The sequence below is a fragment of the Neoarius graeffei genome, chromosome 13 (assembly GCF_027579695.1).
Source record: "Neoarius graeffei isolate fNeoGra1 chromosome 13, fNeoGra1.pri, whole genome shotgun sequence".
In the NCBI taxonomy this organism is placed as follows: domain Eukaryota; kingdom Metazoa; phylum Chordata; class Actinopteri; order Siluriformes; family Ariidae; genus Neoarius; species Neoarius graeffei.
The window spans coordinates 60,785,721-60,807,622 of record NC_083581.1 but is presented as its reverse complement, the minus strand read 5'-3'; the positions used below and the strand labels follow the sequence as shown (position 1 = coordinate 60,807,622).

Here is a 21,902-nt window from a genome sequence, read left to right as displayed (position 1 = left end):
TCCATTGGGTAGAGAGACGTAATTCACATAAGATAAGCGATATGCTAACAATATTGCATGCTATCGAACTTGAATGAAACCTGCTCGAAGGGAATAGAATACATGCTTTTATTCCATCGAAAAAGTGTCCTGTATGTGTAATATTTTAACATATTGTAATAGGTCTACAAGCTTCTGAGCTTCAGTCCAAAAATGCAGAAATAAATCAGTTTTTTTTATGTAGCTCATTTCTAACAGTACATTTGACAGAGCTTAAAACAATGAAGGTGAGCCATGATGATTATTTGAGTAAACCCACTGAAAGGCATCCATTAGCCCTCCAGTGGCCGACCCTTTGCAGCATGCTTTCCTGTTAAGTACAGCCTGTGTTTTGACAACCCTACCATGAGCATCATGAGCTTATATTTGGCCAGCCTGCAGCGCAGGAATGCTGACCATGAAATGCCTGTGAGTTTTGGCCCAGAAAGAACACGCTCGCTGCCAGGGACGTACGTTTCTAACCCCAAAGAATCCACACAAACTATTGCTCGCTGGCACTATTGCATTATCAAATACTGTTTATTTAGTGTTGACATTAATGTTGAGATAGATACACTGGATTTATTTATTTACAACATGCTGGAGAAGGAACTTGCATCGAGTTACCTAAAAAGCATGTGAAATTAGTAATATTCTACAACTTTCACTAAATCCATGGCATCTGTGTGTAATTGTACTTGAAGACTTCAGAAGTTTCCAGAACGTTTTCTTTCAGAAAAAATCTATCAGTTATGCAGGCGGTATTCTCACCGAGCTCATGGTGCATGCTTGTCAGCAAGCCTGCGAGTCTTTCAGACTAACACGTCAATATTTCCAGCAGACGCAACTACAACTCATGACTCCATGATGAATTACATCCTTTGTGAAAGTTATGCTGGATAAACAAGCCACCATGATACACTGATCCCCCTGATCCTGAAGTCCTTTGCTACAACTCATTTGCTGTTCCAGGACACGGTGCTTGCATTCAGTTTGATTAAAGGATTTCTCACATTCCATCCTTCCCTGCAGACGCTTGGTTAAGTCCGTCCCTTGAATGTGTTCATGCATGTGTAGCTTCCTGCAAACTTATGGATTTCTTCCAGAGCGCCCTGTGGCAAGAGGCTGTAAGCAAGAAAGAAAGAAAAGGAAGCGTTTACATGGAGAGTCTCCCCCCCCCAATAATGATGCAGCAGTGTTAGAAAACTGACCTCTTGAGGATGACGAGAAAGTGCATGGTCCATGGCAGGACAACGAATGCAGTGTTAGTCCTGACTGCATCTACAGTCCTGTGAGCCACCATTTCAGGGTTCAGAGGAGGAAAAAGTTGAGGGAACCTGCCAAAGATAATCGAGAATGATTTGAGTACAGTGTAGGAATGACATTAATGAAATAATTTAATTTCCGTTTGCACCACTTGGCCAGGTCGGACTACATTACCTGACTCTCATGCCCTGAAACATCTCCGTGTCTGTGTGGAAGGGTAGTATGGTGGTGCAATCCACCCCTGGACAGTCCAGCAAGCCCAAAGTGAGGCTCTCCATGAAGGCGTAGGCTGATGCTTTGGATGTGCAGTAGTCGATGGCCCCAGGGATAGACGAGAGCGAGAGGATGGAGTTGATGCACACCACGTGGCCATGGCGCAGCTCCAGCATGCGAGGCAAGAAAGCCTTTGTGGTCTGTTTAGGAAAAGAGATGGGACCCGTTTCACATTATTCAGCTTCTTCAGGCTGTTCCTACAGCTCGCTTTAGGAATTTCCAATAACGAAAAAGAAAGACCTCGGCACAACACAGTTAGAATTGTTGCGACGCTCTGGGATTCAGTAAGTCCCGAAAATCACGCAGCCTGCTAAACTGATTCATTTAGCAGATGTTTGAATTTTGGCCCACATTCGGCGTTTGATCTCAAGTCAAAGGATTAATAGATTGTGAACTACTATTATTACATCTGTCCACTGGCCTTGCCATGCCCTAACATATCAAAGGCTCCTCTTTCAACCCCTTCATGTGTTTTAAATTAAGAGCTCAACAAATTAACTACCACCTTCGGCAGTGGTTACTTAACGTATATCTAAAACATATGAACGTCACCTCTGATTATCGTCGCCTATAAATTTGTTCCAAGCAATGCAGACAAATGTTGGACTGATGGAATCAACCAGATTTCCTCTGAACATTCCAGTAATGCAGTCTCAACTTCACTCTCAGAGTTTTATTGGAAATGGAGCTCTGGGACGTTTTTTGAAGAGCAGCCAGTTATCATGACTGGGATTGTTGTTTCCGAACTTCTCTATAAGAGCCTCTTGATTGTTTCATATGAGGAATGCGATGTTTAAAACAGATTTTTTTTCCTCTTCTTGGCAATAACACTGATTAATTATGAGGGGAATATTCCAAAACAGATAGCAAGCCAAACGATTGGAAAGTGTTTAAATAAGTATGAGATGTTTTGAAATCCACAAAGAAGCCCATGTGCAATTGTCGGGTTCAGTAGAAGTTTACTGTGGGGATAATAATGTTGCATGTGGTCAAGAGAACAGAATGGGCCTAAACACTGGGGGTTTGTCCTTTTGCTTACCCAGAACTGGCCGAGTGTGTTGATGTGCTGCGTTTTTAGAAGGGCATCGTCGTCACTGTTCATCAGGCTTTTCCCATGAACCACTGCTGCGTTGTTCACCAGAATAGTCACATCCCCAACCTTTCAAAGAAACAAACATTCCAGTTTATTGATCTCCCCAGAGATATTTGTGTTACTTTGTTTATATATTTCTTATCCTGTGTACATTTTCTCATCCAAGGCATTTCTTTTCCATACTCTGTCTGATGACAAGTTTGGGTTTTTGAAACCAATTTTGCTTTAAAACATGTCTTAAGGTCAGTCGCATTACTCGTTTTCCTGTCAACAGCTCTGTCTATAAATTTCAGCCGACACAACAAACCTTTCCTTCGGTTTTATTACAGTTCCAATGGGAGACTTTTTTAGTTCCCTAAATCTGTCTTCAGGTGTTTTGTTGTTGTAATCGAATTCCTTTAATCTAATGTTGATGGACGTCACGTGCCATAAGGCACCGCCTTTTCATTCCCTGCAATAACATTACGCTCCTTGGAGATGAAGTGAGCAGCGAGTACATACGTTACCTTTTCCCTCACCACCTTGGCCTGCTCATACACCTCCTCTCGGTTTCCCACATCACACACGAAGTAGTAGCATTCTGTCCCCGTCATTGAGATCTCCTCGCAAGTCTCTCGCAGACACTTCTCCGTACGGCCCCAAAGAATTATCTGAAGGAAAATCAAAATCAGAACCAGGGCATCCAGAAACTTGCTTGAGGATTAAAGGAATACTTGAGCCTTTCTCATCCTTGCTGTTATTGACCGCATCTATCGTGCGTGGGATTGCCGCAGACAAGGGTTTCAACACACTTCCTTTTGATTCACATCCTGTTCATGGAAGGTATTAAATTGTCAGGAAGCATTTATGCAGCATACACTTTATACACACTAATAAGAGAGAAGACGTAGACGATTCCAGTTAACACCGGGCATTTTTTTCTAACACAAAACTACAAATTCTTCGCTCTAAAAATGTAGTCTCATTTTTAAAATCACCAATTTAACCCTTTTAGAGTTTAATTTGACTGAAAGGTCGGGCACAAACATTTACTGACCGGCACAACAACTGCCCTTAGACTTTTATTCGAAGTAAGTTTTGCATCAACAGGTTTTCTGTTCTTTTCTTATTGCATTATGGAAATTGTCTGTCTGTCTGTCTGTCTGTGGAAATTGCGTATCCATTCCAGAAGACATAAGGTTGAGGAACACTAAAGTATCCCTTTAATGCAACCCAGAACATACAACGATCCTTGTGATCGCCAAAAATCATTACACAAACAAAGAGCTGAAGTTCCTTTGGGGAAAAGTCAATGATGTATTCCTGTATCTTTCTGCAGGAGAGCCAGTGAGAGTGATAGCAGACGGGGTCGGCCTGCGGGGGCTGCTCCACTCACTGGCTATTAGATGTGTCATTCAGGGAGGGGGTCAGAGAAAGGTAACACAAGAATGAGTCCTCCTCCCTCGGCCCGTCCATCTTCATCTCTCTCACTCATACACAAACACACACACTCAAAGGCATTACACGGTTCAGTCGCCTGATAAATTCTTTCTTGTCTGCTTAATATCTCAAGGAGAGAGAAGAGAAAGACAAAAATAGAGAGACAGAGAAAGTATTCGGATCAGTAGGAAACAGGTGTGGGCTCTCAAAAGAACGGCAAGCCTCCTGACTCGTGCCCAATCAGTGTCGCAATCAACACACACACACACACACAGAGAGAGTGCGTCCCATTATCAGTAAAAGTTCAAGCGGCGGGGCCACTGGAGCTGGGGTCAAACTTGGGCCATGGAGCTCCTGCCTCTGCTTTTACCTCGACATGACACCATTTACATACTGTACAACTTCCTTCTGGGAATTCGACTTTGTCGATACATGCCAGTATATTTCTCTCTCTCTCTCTCTCTCTCACACACACACACACACACACACATTCAAAAACTGATTTGATAAATCAGCTTCATCTTCATACTCATACAAGTTCACGTTTACTTTAGACGTATCATTTGACCAGGAAAACATTGAGTAAGCATTATGAATCATTTCAAGGATCAAACCTATGAGTCTAAAAGATGTTTACTATTACGTGTTTATCAGTTTATCAGTCTCAGGACTGCAGATAAGCAGAATGGCTTTCCTGACATGTGTATTCCTGCTTTGTCGGGTTCTCACACACACACACACACACACACACATTCACTCACTCAGCTCTATTCCTGTGGCTTTCAGTTTGAGTGTTTCTGCAGCCTGCACAATAACACTGATGACATCACCAGCCCTACTCCACTAACACTGGCTGACCTACCAATGAACTTGGCTGTAATAACCAATCTGTAAGGTGCTATTTGCCTACTACACCACCTTCATGTGATCCATTCACACACACACACGTACACACCTACACTCATGAGCATGGTCTCCTCACATACTATCTGCTCACCTTGGCTCACACGCATAGTCTCGTAAAGTAGAGCACTTCTTCCTGTCACTTGCATCTAAATGATCTTGGATATCCTCCTGTAAAGTTCCAACCAGGTTCTCTTTGAACTTTTAAAGGATTGTTCTCAAGCTTGAATTTTGACTGTGCTGCCAAGAATCTCGTGGCCACCATGCGTTGAACTTTGGTGAACTTTTGGTTCACTGTGTGGTTTGTTGTTTTTTGTTTTTTTTTTTCCTCGATCATTGAGTACAGGGAAGTTATGAGGGAGAAGGTTAAAAAGTCACAGATCATTTAAACTCAACAAAACAGTCAGTCTTGCCTGTCAGCACTCCATTGTGGGGCATTTGTAAAGGCAGAAAAGCTTAGGAAACACCTGTGTTTGTGTGCCCGCAGAGGAGAATCTGAGGAGGCACATGAAACACAACCGAGTCTGCATTCATTTGAATCCAAGTGCCATGGCTGGAGTCTAGACACGTTAACTCATGCCATCATGTGGAGAAAGTATAGTGTTGGAGCAAACTTGGTGAACATTTTGTGCTATAAGGGACTGGTTAGCAGGGGGGAGATAGGTTGTAACCCATTTTCTCCACAGGGTTGAACATTCAAGGGTGAGATCTGGCACGTTCCCTGACTTAATATGTACCAGACTGGAGATAGAGATAGAGATAGATAAGATGTGTATTACAAAATGCCAGATTAAAATCTGGTTCAGTCTTTCTGTTTCAGGTTTAACTCCCAAAGTCTGATCTAGCCAAGAGATTACCTGCAGAGGGGCATATACTCTCATGTTCATATTTTCATTCTCTCTCTCTCTGACATACTCCTGAAAAATGCATCCTATAACTTAGTTCATGTGTAGCCTGTGAGGAGACTTTTGTAGCTACCTTTTTGGCTCCTTGCTTGGCGAATTCTTTGGCCAAGTGGCGTCCGATTCCTCTGCCTCCTCCGGTGATGAGCACCACGTCCGCGCCGAGATCTTTGCGCTTCTGCGGCATCAGCAAACGCGCCGCGGCTTTCAGGACGCACAGGAAGATTTGGATAGGGAAAAGCACCGCGCAGCACAACACCTTCAGATCCATCACTCATCAAAAGAGATCAAGAGAAATGTCCGACACTATGGTTAAGCGTGTTTGGGGAGAAGAAGAAGAAGAAGAAGACGCAAACCTCCAGTATGGACTGAACCTGTGAGCCAGGTGTCCCAGTTGAGCTGCAACTGGTGTGAGTGGAGTGTTTGTCTGAGTGACGCGCACTGAGTCCGCGTTCCGGTCCTGACGCACTGATCAGGGAGAGAAGTGGGACGGTGCTCTTATGTACCGCCTCAGCATCAGAGCGCACTTTGGCTGATGGAGTCACTCGAACGAGGACGCCTCATGCTTTCAGAGGCCATCATGACTCACTGCCCTCCCCCCCAACACACACACAAACAGTGATCATCCTGATTTGATGGAAATGATCACACTCCACCAATGGAAAGTGATGTGAAATCATAGCTAGGGGTTTGTTGTTGTTTTTTCCAACTCTTGGAAATGTTTCCATACTGAAAATCTACTTAATCTGTCTCTTGGGGTGGCTTTAAAAGTTCTTCAGTACTCCCTGAAAGAATTCAGCAGTTCAGATGGGAAATGTGCTGCAGAGTTCGACATCCATCCATCCATCCATCCATTATCTGCAGCCGCTTATCCTGTCCTACAGGGTCACGGGCAAGCTGGAGCCTATCCCAACTGACTATGGGCGAGAGGCGGGGTACACCCTGGACAAGTCGCAGGGCTGACACAGAGAGACAAACAACCATTCAGGCTCACATTCACACCTACAGTCAATTTAGAGCCACTAATTAGCCTAACCTGCATGTCTTTGGACTGTGGGGGAAACCGGAGCACCCAGAGGAAACCCACGCGGACACGGGGAGAACATGCAAACTCTACTCAGAAAGGCCCTCGTCGGTCACTGGGCTCAAACCCAGGATCTTCTTGCTGTGAGGCGACAGCGCTAACCACTACACCACCGTGCCACTGGAGTTCAACATATAACCTTTAAGAGATACAACACAAGGTGTATTATGCTTTCTAAAACATGCTGCTGCTGTTGTTGTTTTTTTCCCCTTATGGACTTCTGTGCAAAATAGTGCAGTAATAAGAAATGGTTCCATCTAGCAGACTAAAGGATTCATTCATTCATCCATCCATCCATCCATCCATCCATCTGTAACTGCTTATCCTGTGCAGGGTCACGGGCAAGCTAGAGCCTATCCCAGCTGACTATGGGCGAGAGGCGGGGTACACCCTGGACAAGTGGCAGGGCTGACACAGAGAGACAAACAACCATTCAGACTCACACCTACAGTCAATTTAGAGCCACTAATTAGCCTAACCTGCATGTCTTTGGACTGTGGGGGAAACCAGAGCACCCGGAGGAAACCCACGCAGACTCGGGGAGAACATGCAAACTCTACTCAGAAAGGCCCTCGTCGGCCACAGGGCTCGAACCCAGGACCTTCTTGCTGTGAGGTGACAGTGCTAATCACTACACCACCGTGCCACATCCATCCATTCATCCAGCTAGCTAGCTAGCTATCTTCAGTAACTGCTTTATCCTAGTCAGGATCACTGGATCTGGAGGCTATATACTGGGAACAATAAGATACACCCTGGATGGCACATCAGTTCGTCACAGGACCCCATACGCATGCAAAGCGAGACATGCAGTCATACACTCATTCACACCTGAGACAAGGACAATTAAGCATACTGGCATTTTTTGTGAAGAAGGAGAAATCCCATGAGGACACATGGTGAACAGACACATTAAAGCTAGACTGCGTTTTGATTTCATAAAATCGGTGAAATTTAGTTCCCTCTGAAATTTAGTCATTGTCATATATGCTTATTTCTGTAATTTCTCACAAAAAAACTCAGGCCATTCTGTGGCTGGGAAGTTGTTTAATTTGAGGGGATTCCCAAGCAAATAATGTGCATGAAATTGCTCGCTTCATGCAATCAAGCAGACAGAGGAAGCCCATGTGTGTGCATGTGCAGGTTTACTTTCTTCATCTTCTTCTTTTGGGTTTTACAGCAACTGGCATCCACTGTTGCATTACTGCCATCTACAGGTTTACCTTGACTGTGCACTGACAGTTACATCATCCTGTCGCTAAACGAACAGCTGATCGCATCGAGGTGCTCACTGACCGCCGATATTTATTAGTTTGGTCCTGCGCGTCGTTTCCTTCGCAACATAGTGTCTTTTCTTCTCGCTTTCCGTTACTGTAGTCGGTCTTTCACTTTTCATTCGCGTCCTCCATTTTTCTCTCCTCTTTTAAATTTGTATCCCACAATGCCTTACATGAACAGGGAAAGCCCACCACGAGATGCATGATGATGTATCTTGTATTGTGTCATGGTGAAGCAGGAAAAAATAGCGGAGAATTTAGGGCCACGTGGCCCTCATCTCATTATCTGTAGCCGCTTTATCCTGTTCTACAGGGTCACAGGCAAGCTGGAGCCTATCCCAGCTGACTATGGGCGAGAGGCGGGGTACACCCTGGACAAGTCACCAGGTCATCACAGGGCTAACACATAGACACAGACAACCATTCACACTTACGGTCAATTTAGAGTCGCCAATTAGCCTAACCTGCATGTCTTTGGACTGTGGGGGAAACCGGAGCACCCGGAGGAAACCCACGCGGACACGAGGAGAACATGCAAACTCCACACAGAAAGGCCCTCGCCAGCCACGGGGCTCGAACCCGGACCTTCTTGCTGTGAGGCAACAGCGCTAACCACTACACCACCGTGCCACCCATAACCAGATATATATATATATATATATATTTTTTTTTTTATTCTGTTGTAGAGTAGTGGTGGAAATGACAACCCATTCTTCCCAAAGTTATATTTATTATCAAGTTCTTTTCATTATTTGATGGTTTGACTGGTCATGTAAAATGAACCACTTTAATCCAAACCTCAGTAACCCCAAAACAAGTCACCTCTAAATAACAATCTTTAGTTTACTGTGTTCTGTCAGTGCAAAGTTCAGGAATAAAAAGTTCTATGAGCTATAATTAGCCTAATATTTGAATACTTGGAATATGTTCATGAAATAAATCTGTGCTGACGAGATCTGTGGAATTTATTGTTCGGTCCAAGGAACTGTATTATTTATGGACAGTTAAAAGGATTCCTGGCTGTTAAATGTTTAAGAACTCCTGCTGTAGAGCAGAAAGGCTTTACAAGGTTAGGAAAAAAAAAATTTAAAGTGCATGTGACAGTGGCAGGGTGGTTTTACTACACACTTTAAAGGTTAAATCTATAACTTGGTGTTTTTTATATGTTATATAGTGAAACCTGTAAAGGTTCTCCGTAAACTCTTACAACAGTGTCTTCCTTATTCACACACTAACTATTAAATGTAATTTTATTGAATAAGAGTACAATCAGCTTCTTGAAGACATAACAGAATTGACCAAACTTGTCATTTGTGCGTCTAGAAGTCTCTACTGCCATCTACAGGTCAGATCTTGCAGGTGACCCTGATGTCAAATCCACTGGATAATGGTGTAGATGGCAAGTGTGTGGTATTTTGCACTTTCATACATTGTAGCTCACATGCACAGTTTTTTTCATTCAAGAGCAGAATCATGGCTCAGATAGTCTCTATGTTAAGTCTTTTCAGGTGAACAGATGTCGTCAAGGAGAGGAAAGATGCGAGGCTCGTCTGTGTTTGTTCATGTAAATTCCAGCATCAGTGAGAGCACTACAATGGTGAGTGTGGGTCCAGATACAAGTCCACTCGAGTCAGCAACTACGGGCCAGAACACAATCATGAAGAGACGACACTGTTTAAGCACTGTGTTCTGTCACACAATAGCATCTAAGGCAATTTTATCCAAAATTCATCAGATATTAGGTTTATAGCTTCGCCATTTGCCTTACCATTTAAGTGTAGTGTTTCCTTCTTTATTCTTGGATTCTCTATTCGAACAGAAAACAAAGTGTGAGACGGAGTAGAGCATTTGTTATAGGTATTGTCCAAATTCATTTTTTAATATTTAAAGCCAAATACACAAGACATGCACAAGACGTGAGTATGGACACAGCATGCACCATGTCTCTTAGTTATGTATCACTGTGTGTGTGTGTGTGAGTGATTCTAACCAAACACTATGAGGCGTGTGTGTGTGTTGGTAGTGCCAAGCGGATTCTCAGCAGTGCAGCGGTACATGGAGCCGTTGAGCTCTGCAGGTACTCTCTCGAGAACCAGAACCTTGCCTTCCCTCTCAGCAGTGCCATCCAGAAATAGCCCACCAACACGCGTCCATGTGAACAGGGGCTCTGGAAATATCTCATTCTGTACCATATGCGCAAACACAGAAATATATAGAGTACATCTTTAACATCAGTCACAGATACCAAAAGCACTTTAACATATTCATTGAGTTTAGGCTCATAATCACTACTAATTAGCTAGTTACAGCAATGACACATTGTACATGTGGAGCCCAAAACTAGCCCTAATGAAATCATATATATATATAAAATATGTATATAAAATCAGTCCTTGATTTTATAGATGTTTGCTGATTTTTTTTAACATTAAAAGTTAACGAGATGTTGGAATCTGAGCTAAAACTATTCGAGCTCATCATATCAGTTTGTATACTGAAGCTTTATCTTAGTTTCATATTTTTTTGCTCCGTGCTAGTTTTTGAATGTTGTGTGATACAGACTGATGTTAGCATTTGTATTGGATTTTTCATACGTTTGGAGTAAACTGTATGAAAGTTTCTTTGATTTATGTCAAGTTTCTTTGATTTATGTTGTAAGCCTTGCATTCCTTTGCACACCAAGCCAATATTTTAAATTTTCTTTTCATTTGTTTAATTTTTTTATGTCATTTGGAATCTGTGAAAAAAAAACCCCACCCCTGAACCCATTGCACCAGTTCCTGATTTTATATATTTGTTGATTTTTTTTTTTTTCCTGTGATAGCCATTAAAAACATAAAGCTTGCTGTCAGTCGGGTGCAAGGGCTGCAAGATAAATCAAAGAAACCAGATATCAGCTTTGTCATTTTACTGCATACGAATTGAAAAATATAGCAAAAAAATCATGTAGAAAAGCTAGCATCACTCTGTATTGTACAAAATTTAATGTCCATCATAGAGGAAAAAAAATATCAGCAAAGTAGGACACTAGGATAAAGATGGAATATGCAAAATTATACTAGTTTTTAACAGGGACTGATGCAATGGGTCTAGTTAGTGGGGTTTGTTTGTTTGTTTGTTTGTAATGACATTAAATCCCCAATTTATATTACAACCAATATTTTACTCATTGATTTCATATCACGGGCGATTGCTCTAAGACAACAAGGGAGGCTCAGCCTCCTCTAAAAATGATGAACATCGTGTAGGATGAATTGCGCTAGGCTTATGTTATAGCCGACCTTATAACATTGCTATTTCAGATCCAGAATCATAGAAATATATGTGCTCAACCCAACTACAGTGCAAAATCATTCCATTATAACTTTAATGTGCGCGTGAGTTTTTCCCCCTCGTGACAGCGCGATGCAGCGCAGCCTCAGTGCACTTCAATGGCATTTGGGAGCTATGTGCTTTTCAATATCAAAATGCAAGATGGTTATTGGACAAATACTGTGAAAATGCCCGCCTACCGGACTCCCAGCCTCACATGGGAGGGACATGGCAGTTTCCGCGAGGAGACTGGTGATTGGTGAAAGCGGACGGATATTTTCTTTGATTGACAGCTCGTTTCAAATATCGACAGGCAGCGGTGAATCTCAGTTCAGTCCCATGCGGATTCGCAAGTGCTGTGGTGTATTGTAAGAGATCAGCTTACATTTCGATTTCATTCATTACATACGGTTTCTACCAGCTTTTTTAGTTTGTATATATTTTCATTGTAAACAAAGTGTAAATATAGTGTTGTCAAGTTTGCTATCTTAGTTCCAGAAATTTCGTTTATTTGAGTGACTGAACTTGAACTTGAGGGGGCTAGTCAGCTAGCAAGAAAGCTGCGCACGGATGCCAAGCATTGCTGATTTAATTTTGGCGAAGCCATTTGCCAGTCTTCCTTTCGAGGAAAAAATTTAAATTAAAGAGCAGGGTAGACCAACGCCTCAAATTGACTTGGTGAAAAAGGTAGGGAATAATACTCGTTCCTTTCAGCTCTCCTGGTACGAGAAAGTGAATTGGCTAACAGCAAGTGACCCACATCAACAACAGTAAATAGGCTACTTTAGTAATATGTCATGGATGGACCAAAAATATAGAATCTATTTAAAATGTTTATGCTGAGTATATTATATTGGAATATATATTTTTCTGGATATGAATTAAACACAGCTACAATTTGGAAAACATTTTTAAACAAAAACACAGCCGAGAACATTTCACACTACAGACCTGGATTAAAAGTGAAGGGTTATCAAATTGTCAATAAAACATTTCTCAGTCAAAATAAGTAAAATATAGGGAAAGTGTCATTGAATGAAATGTGTGGCACCCAGCTCTACTGCTGAGGTTCCTGACAAAGAGCTGCTTTCAATAATGATCAATTTTTAAACAACATGCCACAATTTTAAAATATAAAATGTTAAAATATACCTCTACCCCCCAACACCACCATCATGTATATTGGACAGCAGGCTAATGGCCAAAAGAACCTGTAATTTCACAGTTTGTGACGCTGCCAACAATCAGCCAGATCAGAGGCAAGAGTATGGGCAAAATTGATGTTTTTTCTTTTAAAATCTGGAAATATCGTAACCGACCAGCCTCCCCTGTTTGAAAGACTACCAGCCGCCACTGTTTCATATATATGTATAAAAATGCAATGATTGACATTTCAACCTATATTCAATTGAATACAATACAAAGACAAGATATTTCATGTTCAAACTTAACAACTTTAAAAACTTTAATACTTTGTACAAAGGAGATTGTACAAAGTATTAAATACAATAATAAGTGGCTATAATAAGCAAATGCCAATAATAGTGATGTGTTTTTGTTGAAAATAATTATTTCTTAAAGAGGGATTTGTTTTTCTCTGAATAAATTTGTTTCAATTAAAGCTAGACAGCCTTTCGATTTCATAAAATCGGTGAAATTTAGTTCCCTCTGAAATTTGGTCATTGTGATATGTTTATTTCTGTAATATCTCAAAATATCAGGCCATTCTGTAGCTGGGAAGTTATTTAATTTGAGGAGATTCCCGAGCAAATAATGTGCATGAAATCGCTCGCTTCACGTAGTCAAGCAGACAGAGGAAGTCCGTATGCGCATGCGCAGGTTTGCTGTCTTCTTCTTTTGGGTTTTACGTCAGCTGGCATCCAGGTGTTGCATTATTGCCATCTACAGGTTTACTTTAACCGTGCACTGACCGTTACATCATTCTGTCACTAAACGAACAGCTGATCACACCGAGGTGCTCGCCGACCGCCGATATTTATTAGTTTGGTCCTGCATTTCCTTTCGTTCACAACATAACGTCTTTTCTTCTCACTTTCTGTTACTGTAGTCGGTCTTTCACATTCCATTCACACACTCACATCTTCCATTTTTCTCTCTTGTTTCAAATTTGTATCCCACAATGCCTTGTGTGAACGGGGAAAGCCCACCACGTGATGCATGATGTAGTATCTTGAATTGGGTCATGGTGAAGCAGGAAAAAATAGCGGAGAATTTAGGGCCACGTGGCCTTAAATTCATCTCATCTCATTATCTCTAGCCGCTTTATCCTGTTCTACAGGGTCGCAGGCAAGCTGGAGCCTATCCCAGCTGACTACGGGCGAAAGGCGGGGTACACCCTGGACAAGTCGCCAGGTCATCACAGGGCTGACACATAGACACAGACAACCATTCACACTCACACCTACGGTCAATTTAGAGTCACCAGTTAACCTAACCTGCATGTCTTTGGACTGTGGGGGAAACCGGAGCACCCGGAGGAAACCCACGCGGACACAGGGAGAACATGCAAACTCCACACAGAAAGGCCCTCGCCGGCCACGGGGCTCGAACCCGGACCTTCTTGCTGTGAGGCGACAGCGCTAACCACTACACCATCGTGCCGCCCGGCCTTAAATTCATTAATTGTTATATTTAAAAATAATAATAATAAAATTGGAAGTCTGTGATTGAAATTCCGTAGCTTTCAGTCCATTCAACAAAAATAATTGAGTGTCAGGGAAAATTATTTTTATGACCTACACTTGAAAAATCTGAAAGGTAGTCTACCTTTAAAGGTGCAAAATGGTTACTTCATCCAAAGGTGGATTTCTTTTTTTTTTGGGGGGGGGGGGGCTTTTTCCACCTTTATTGGATAGGACAGTGTAGAGACAGGAAATGAGCAGGAGAGAGACAGGGAGGGATCAGGAAACGACCTCAGGTCGGAATCGAACCCATGTCCCCGGATTTATGGCATGGCACCTTATCCACCTGAGCCACAACCTTTTCTTACTAATCTTGACAAGGGGTCGTTAATAATCATAGAGGGCATAATAGATAGATAGATAAATAGATAGATAGATAGATAGATAGATAGATAGATAATTGTCATTTTATATTTACTAAGATACTACAGTTACAGATCAGTTCCTACTTATATTACAAAGGAAATATTGCACTGTCAGTTGTAGGTATGAAGTGAAAACCCACACATTATCAGTAATAAGAAACTCGTGTGATGAATCATGTCAGGAAACAGCAGTCTTGCTGGAAGTTGCATTAACTTTCATCTCTTTAAACTATGTGGGACTTGTATTCACATTTCTACTGAAATATCGACTCTCTCAACATGTGACAACTCCAGCCTTTTTCGGTAACATATACCATCAGTGAAGGACGTGTCTTATGATCTCACCCCCTTTGTTCCTAATTGGAATCCCTCCACGGTGATGCGCACAGTGTCTCCCACTTCTGCTCTGCTTGGAGTCATGGACAGTTTTGGTCCCTTTGGAGCAGCTTTATAAAAAGGAAAAGATGAAAAAAACTGGTTGGTGATAACTTGTATAATTTTTGTATGATTGTTTTACAGTGGTGCTTGAAAGTTTGTGAACCCTTTAGAATTTTCTATATTTCTGCATAAATATGACCTAAAACATCATCAGATTTTCACACAAGTCCTAAAAGTAGATAAAGAGAACCCAGTTAAACAAATCAGACAAAAATATTATACTTGGTCATTTATTTATTGAGGAAAATGATCCAATATTACAGATCTGTGAGTGGCAAAAGTATGTGAACCTCTAGGATTAGCAGTTAATTTGAAGGTGAAATTAGAGTCAGGTGTTTTCAATCAGTGGGATGACAATCAGGTGTGAGTGGGCACCCTGTTTTATTTAAAGAACAGGGATCTATCAAAGTCTGATCTTCACAACACGTTTGTGGAAGTGTATCATGGCACAAACAAAGGAGATTTCTGAGGACCTCAGAAAAAGCGTTGTTGATGCTCATCAGGCTGGAAAAGGTTACAAAACCATCTCTAAAGAGTTTGGACTCCACCAATCCACAATCAGATAGATTGTGTACAAATGGAGGAAATTCAAGACCATTGTTACCCTCCCCAGGAGTGGTTGACCAACAAAGATCACTCCAAGAGCAAGGCGTGTAATAGTCGGCGAGGTCACAAAGGACCCCAGGGTAACTTCTAAGCAACTGAAGGCCTCTCTCACATTGGCTAATGTTAATGTTCATGAGTCCACCATCAGGAGAACACTGAACAACAATAGTGTGCGTGGCAAGGCTGCAAGGAGAAAGCCACTGCTCTCCAAAAAGAACATTGCTGCTCGTCTGCAGTTTGCTAAAGATCACGTGGACAAGCCAGAAGGCTATTGGAAAAATGTCTTGTGGACGGATGAGACCAAAATTGAACTTTTTGGTTTAAATGAGAAGTGTTATGTTTGGAGAAAGGAAAACACTGCATTCCAGCATAAGAGCCTTATCCCATCTGTGAAACATGGTGGTGGTAGTATCATGGTTTGGGCCTGTTTTGCTGCATCTGGGCCAGGATGGCTTGCCATCATTGATGGAACAATGAATTCTGAATTATACCAGCGAATTCGAAAGGAAAATGTCAGGACATCTGTCCATGAACTGAATCTCAAGAGAAGGTGGGTCACGCAGCAAGACAACGACCCTAAGCACACAAGTTGTTCTACCAAAGAATGGTTAAAGAAGAATAAAGTTAATGTTTTGGAATGGCCAAGTCAAAGTCCTGACCTTAATCCAATCGAAATGTTGTGGAAGGACCTGAAGTGAGCAGTTCATGTGAGGAAACCCGCCAACATCCCAGAGTTGAAGCTGTTCTGTACGGAGGAATGGGCTAAAATTCCTCCAAGCTGGTGTGTAGGACTGATCAGCGGTTACTGGAAACGTTTAGTTGCAGTTATTGCTGCACAAGGGAGTCACACCAGATACTGAAAGCAAAGGTTCACATACTTTTGCCATTCACAGATCTGTAATATTGTATAATTTTCCTCAATAAATAAATGACCAAGTATAATATTTTTGTCTCATTTGTTTAACTGGGTTCTCTTTATCTACTTTTAGGACTTGTGTGAAAATCTGATGATGTTTTAGGCCATATTTATGCAGAAATATAGAAAATTCTAAAGGGTTCACAAACTTTTAAGCACCACTGTATACTGATATAACCATCTCAGATTTCCTTATTTCCTGCAGGTTAGATGTTACACATCATTCAAGCTTTTTATTTTGGTTAGTGTGACTTCATACTCACAGAGCGTGACCTCGGCCTGCATGGGCATGGAGAGAGCTGGGTGTTTGACCTCGCAGCTAAACAGTGCCTCGTTGTCGAGCTGTGGGTTCAAATGCCAGGTGAGCATTGCCTGTACCTGCATGGTGCCATCAGTGAGCTCAGTCTGTGTGTGGTTGAAGTAGTAGAGTGGGCTGGAGCTGAGAACCCAGAGTGGAAACTCCCTGCTCACCACCGTCTCTGGGATGACCTCAGTAGTGGGACTGGCACTCTCCTGTCCCAGAGCACCTGGAGTGAGGCTGTGGCGAGGACGAGCACGGTCTAACCTCATTGGCTCAATGTCTGGCTCCAAGTGAGAAAGGGACTTCTGGCGCTTGGTGTCATCGAGCTCTCGGCTAATCAATGGCCTGCTGCGTTTGGCCGAGTGCAAACCTCTGTTCTGAGCTGCCTCAGATGGCTGGGCTGAGGGAAGCACCTCAATCAGCTCACCATCTCTCTTAAAGTGCACCTGAGAGACAAGAGACAGCAAGGGCAGAGTGTGAAAACATGACACTGGTGACAAAACTAGGATAAAACTAAAGGTCTGATAGAAATATATGTTTGGCATGCTTGAAACTGGAAGAGGCAGTTCTGATTGCTACTTGTTTTGGTTAGTTAAATCCTTGAGATCTATCTTCGCTCGCACATTCTGCTCTCTGCTTAATGCAGGTTACTTTGACCAGTAATGTCTTTCTTCTTTTCCTAAGATTATGCTCATGACGGGTGACGTAATGGTACATAATGTCTCTCTTCTTTCATAAAGTATCCCTCCATCCATTATCCGTAACTGTACAGAGTCGCAGGCAAGCTGGAGTCTATCCCAGCTGACTATGGGCGAGAGGCAGGGTACACCCTGGACAAGTCACCAGATCATGTACAGCACAATCTGGTTCTTTACAGCATGTGTAAAGAAATGCTGTAAACCAAAAATGGCTTAAAAATCTTCTTCTTCTTTTGGTTGCTCCTGATTAGGGGTCGCCACAGCGGATCTTTCGTCTCCATTGCTCCCTGTCTTCAGCATCCTTCTCTACCACACCTGCCACTTTCATGTCCTCTCTCACCGCATCCATGTATCTCCTCTTAAAAATAATGTAATGAAATGAAATGTTTCAACATTAAAAAAAAAATACTATAAACCAGGGCTTTGAACCAGAATTTTTTTCCTATTGGTTCGTTCCGAACAGAAACGGAATTTTAACGTTTCCGGTTTTGGGTTCCACCATTAAATAGACGTTCCCGAACCGGTTAGAACAAAAAAAATTTCGTTCCCGGAACGGTTAATTACGTTCCCTGTCAGCTGTTTAACAAATGGCTATAAAATTATGTCTCTGTCTCATCCAGCTTAAGCCAAATGTAGGCTAATTCTATTACAACCTTCATTAAATAAGACAAGAAATAATTCAAAACAATTATTATTTCAAATGTTGGCGATTTGGATTCTCAGTACGTCTTCCCATCTACACAAACAGAAAAAGTGCCAAAAATGAAAGATAATTCGTTTAGTGTGTTACCAAAGGCTAGTCAGGCCCTATAGAGGGCTACCGCATGACGTCACCGCGCCGCGAGATTTTGTTAGGCGCCATATTGGAAGACCAAGTACACATCTATGCAAGTACATACATACATAAAACAAACTACACCTGAAATGTAGCCAGGGCCGGTTCTGCCCTAATCTGGACCCGGGTGCAACATCACGCAACCCCCCCCCCCAAAAAAAAAGTCTAAATCAGGACAACCATCACATAACTATAACTATAAACATTTTATATCAACTATTTTAACTAAATGGGCTATAATAAATAAGCCTGCAGGCAGCCACGGCGGGCTGCCTCAGAAAAGTAACCATTCAATGACAACTGAAAGCCTGCAGCCACGGCGGGCTGCCTCAGAAAACTAACCATTTGTCCTACCTTAAAACTTGTTTTGCATTTTCTGCCTCCTTTTTTGTATTTTCGACCCTCTGTTTATTTTCTTTCCTTTTCTGAAAACCCGATTTGTGTCCAGACATTTTGTTCTGCTACCAACGAACTAACTCGTCAGGTCTCGTCTCTCGAGCCCGCGATGATTCCCGTGGGAAGGGCAACAATTGATACATTTTTACAAACAGCCAATAGGGAGGTTACAACGTTCAGGCTCTTCTTTGCTCAGACACTCAGTAATGCACTTACTCACTTATTATCACGTGGAGACATGATAGTAGTCCACCTTCCCGCTCTCTCCATTCAGTCAGCGAACGTCACACAGGAAGTGAACCCCAGCGGGTCATAGAAACTTGCGCAGGAGAAGAATGACTTTTTTATTTGTAGGCTATGGAAACTTTGAGGAACGAAATAAAAACCGGTATTAACCGGTTACCATTATTTTTAATAAGCGTTTCTGTTCCGGAACATAAAAAATAATAAAGTTTCTGGTTTCGTTTCTGTTCCATGTGAAATAGAAAAAGTTCCCGGTTTTCGTTTTCGTTCCTTGAACCGGTTCAAAGCCCTGCTATAAACAGCAGTAAGCCATAATAAATGAAACAAAGTCAGTATCTGGTGTGAGACGACCCTTTGCTTTAAAAAAAGAAAAAAATAGTAGTCTCAGGTACAAAGAGTGCAGTTTTATAAGGAAATGAGCTGTAGGTTTTACTGAGCGTCTTACAGAACCAGCCACAGTTCTTCTGGACACTTTGACTGTCACACTCGCTTCTTAATTTTGCACCAAAATCCCAGTAGCCTTCATTCTGTTTTCTTTTTTAATCAGAAACATGGTCTCTTATGTAATATGCTGCTCAGATATAATTTTTTTTTCTTCTCTAACATTTAATTTTGTGCTGGAAAACGAACGTTTGGACTCTAAAATGCTTTTGTACTGACTCGATAATGTAGAAGTCATAAAACAGAAATCTATAACAAAGTCTGTATGAAGATAAATAGAGCACCTAAGACTTTTGCACAGTACTGTATCTAACTCAGAGGAATATCAGATATAAATTATAATACATTGGGTATTTTAACTGACAGTTTATAGTTACAATGGGACATAGAGTACAATTGTTAAGTAACGAATGTTACTCAGTGTTTAATGCTGTGACTGCGGGAAAATTTGAAACGACTTGAAGGGGTTTTAGAAATGAACATTTTCTTAAAAACATAAAACAGAGACCCACCACAGGAGCAGGTTTTCCTCCAGTCACAATACATAGGAGTGTGAAGTTTTGAGCCTCATAGCGATTGAATCGTGTTGGTTGGTCAGCTGCAATTACAGAGATGGATTTCGGAGGTGCTGAAAGGTGGGGGGGAGAAAAAAAAACGTCAATTTGTATATTCAGTTATCTGGAACAGACTAATGAAACAACTTTGGAGCATCCTATTGGTCACTGAAACAGAGAAATTTAGAAAAACAGTACAAAAGCCCACAGTCATGTCGTCTGCCTAATAGTTTAATTACAGACAAAGACTGATCAGATCATTAATTAAGATACTGTAAGTAAGCAAGCTACTGCAATACCATAATATCATTATTTGTACCGTTCAAATATACACTCACCACTTTATTAGGAACACTTGTCTCATCTCATTATCTCTAGCCACTTTATCCTGTTCTACAGGGTCGCGGGCAAGCTGGAGCCTATCCCAGCTGACTACGGACGAAAGGCGGGGTACACCCTGGACAAGTCGCCAGGTCATCACAGGGCTGACACATAGACAACCATTCACACCTACGGTCAATTTAGAGTCACCAGTTAACCTAACCTGCATGTCTTCGGACTGTGGGGGAAACCGGAGCACCTGGAGGAAACCCACGCGGACATGGGGAGAACATGCAAACTCCACACAGAAAGGCCCTCGCTGGCCACAGGGCTCGAACCCGGACCTTCCTGCTGTGAGGCGACAGTGCTAACCACTACATCACCGTGCCGTCCACTTGCACATCTGCTTCTGCAATTATCCATGCACTTATTAGGCAATCTTGAAAAAGACCTCAAAGTTAGGATAGCTAAAGCATGGGCAGCATCAAACAAAAATGAGAATGATATGGAAATCCAACCTCAAGAAAGAATTAAAGATAACATTCTTACGTTCAACAGTGGAGAGTGTACTGATGTATGGAGCCGAATCATGGACCCTTACAAAATCATTACAAAAACCTCTGGCTGGTGCATGCACGAAGCTTCTAAGAACGGCACTGAATATATCATGGAAGGGGCATAAAACAAACAATGGATTATATGAAGATTTTCCACCAATATCAACATTATTACGTGAGTGCAGATTGAAATTTATCAGGCATTGCTGGGGACACAAAGACGAATTGGTACACAAGCTGCTGCTGTGGGAACCACTGCATGGGAAGAGATCAAGAGGCAGACCTCCCCTTACATACCTCCCCTGCGCCCTGCTGTAATAGACAATTGGGGTTTTTGGGAAACTCTTGTCATGAACGTCCAAGCTCGCTCGATTTGATGATGATGATGATGATTAGGCAATCATGTGGCAGCAGCACAATGCATACAATCATGCAGGTGTAGGTCAAGAGCTTCAGTTAATATCTTCTTCTTTCAACTGTTCCCTTTTGGAGTTTTTCAAGTCTCCATGTCCTCTTTCACCACATCTATAAATCTCATCTTTGGTCTTCCTCTTTTCCTTCTACCTGGCAACTCCATCTCCAGCATTCTTTTCCCAATATACCCTGGATCCCTCCTCTGTCCGTGTCCAATCCATCTCAATCTCACCTCTCTCACTTTGTCTCCAAGCTGTCCTACATGTCCTGTCCCTCTAATATACTCATTTCTCATCCTGTCCAACTTTGTCACTCCCAGTGAGAATCTCAACATCTTCAGCTCTGCTCCCTCCAGTTCAGCCTCCTGTCTTTTTGTCAGCTCTACTGTCTCCAAACCGTACAACATCGCTGCTCTTACTACCGTCTTGTACACTTTCCCTTTCACTCTTGCTGGCAACCTTCTGTTACAACTCACTCCTGACCTCCTCTTCTCTTCTATCCATTCCAACCTGCTTGCACTCTCTTCTTCACTTCTCTTCTGTACTCGCCATTACTTTGTACAGTTGAC

The 21,902-nt window shown here is 42.1% G+C and overlaps 2 protein-coding genes across 2 annotated transcripts in view; both read right to left on the bottom strand.

Moving 5' to 3' along the window:
- Nucleotides 1-539: 539 nt before the first annotated feature.
- On the bottom strand, nucleotides 540-6,419 carry dhrs3a (dehydrogenase/reductase (SDR family) member 3a). The gene is made up of 6 exons (XM_060936957.1): nucleotides 5,951-6,419; nucleotides 3,157-3,300; nucleotides 2,597-2,716; nucleotides 1,459-1,697; nucleotides 1,230-1,355; nucleotides 540-1,143 (listed from the first exon to the last, which is right to left on the bottom strand). The coding sequence occupies exons 1-6, from the start codon at nucleotides 6,143-6,145 to the stop codon at nucleotides 1,059-1,061; spliced, it is 909 nt and encodes a 302-aa protein (XP_060792940.1). The 5' UTR covers nucleotides 6,146-6,419; the 3' UTR covers nucleotides 540-1,058.
- Nucleotides 6,420-9,560: 3,141 nt separating this feature from the next.
- The window catches only part of igsf21b (immunoglobin superfamily, member 21b), a 31,376-nt gene continuing 19,034 nt past the window's right edge, over nucleotides 9,561-21,902 (bottom strand). Inside the window, exons 5-10 of the mRNA XM_060936678.1 lie at nucleotides 20,001-20,116; nucleotides 16,838-17,321; nucleotides 14,960-15,060; nucleotides 10,226-10,418; nucleotides 10,004-10,042; nucleotides 9,561-9,872 (exon numbers count right to left, since the gene is read on the bottom strand). Coding sequence (XP_060792661.1) covers nucleotides 9,796-9,872; nucleotides 10,004-10,042; nucleotides 10,226-10,418; nucleotides 14,960-15,060; nucleotides 16,838-17,321; nucleotides 20,001-20,116 — 1,010 coding nt within the window. The 3' untranslated portion in view covers nucleotides 9,561-9,795. The remainder of the gene's footprint in view (nucleotides 9,873-10,003; nucleotides 10,043-10,225; nucleotides 10,419-14,959; nucleotides 15,061-16,837; nucleotides 17,322-20,000; nucleotides 20,117-21,902) is intronic.

What these genes read in the sequence shown, in the direction of transcription:
- dhrs3a (XM_060936957.1), bottom strand. Translation starts at nt 6,145, where the DNA reads ATGGATCTGAAGGTGTTGTGCTGCGCGGTGCTTTTCCCTATCCAAATC. An exon ending in CCAAGGTGGTGAGGGAAAAG is followed by an intron (nt 2,717 to 3,156) that starts GTAACGTATGTA and finishes TTTCTTTGAAAG; the next exon opens with GTTGGGGATGTGACTATTCT. An exon ending in ACACACTCGGCCAGTTCTGG is followed by an intron (nt 1,698 to 2,596) that starts GTAAGCAAAAGG and finishes TTTCCTAAACAG; the next exon opens with ACCACAAAGGCTTTCTTGCC.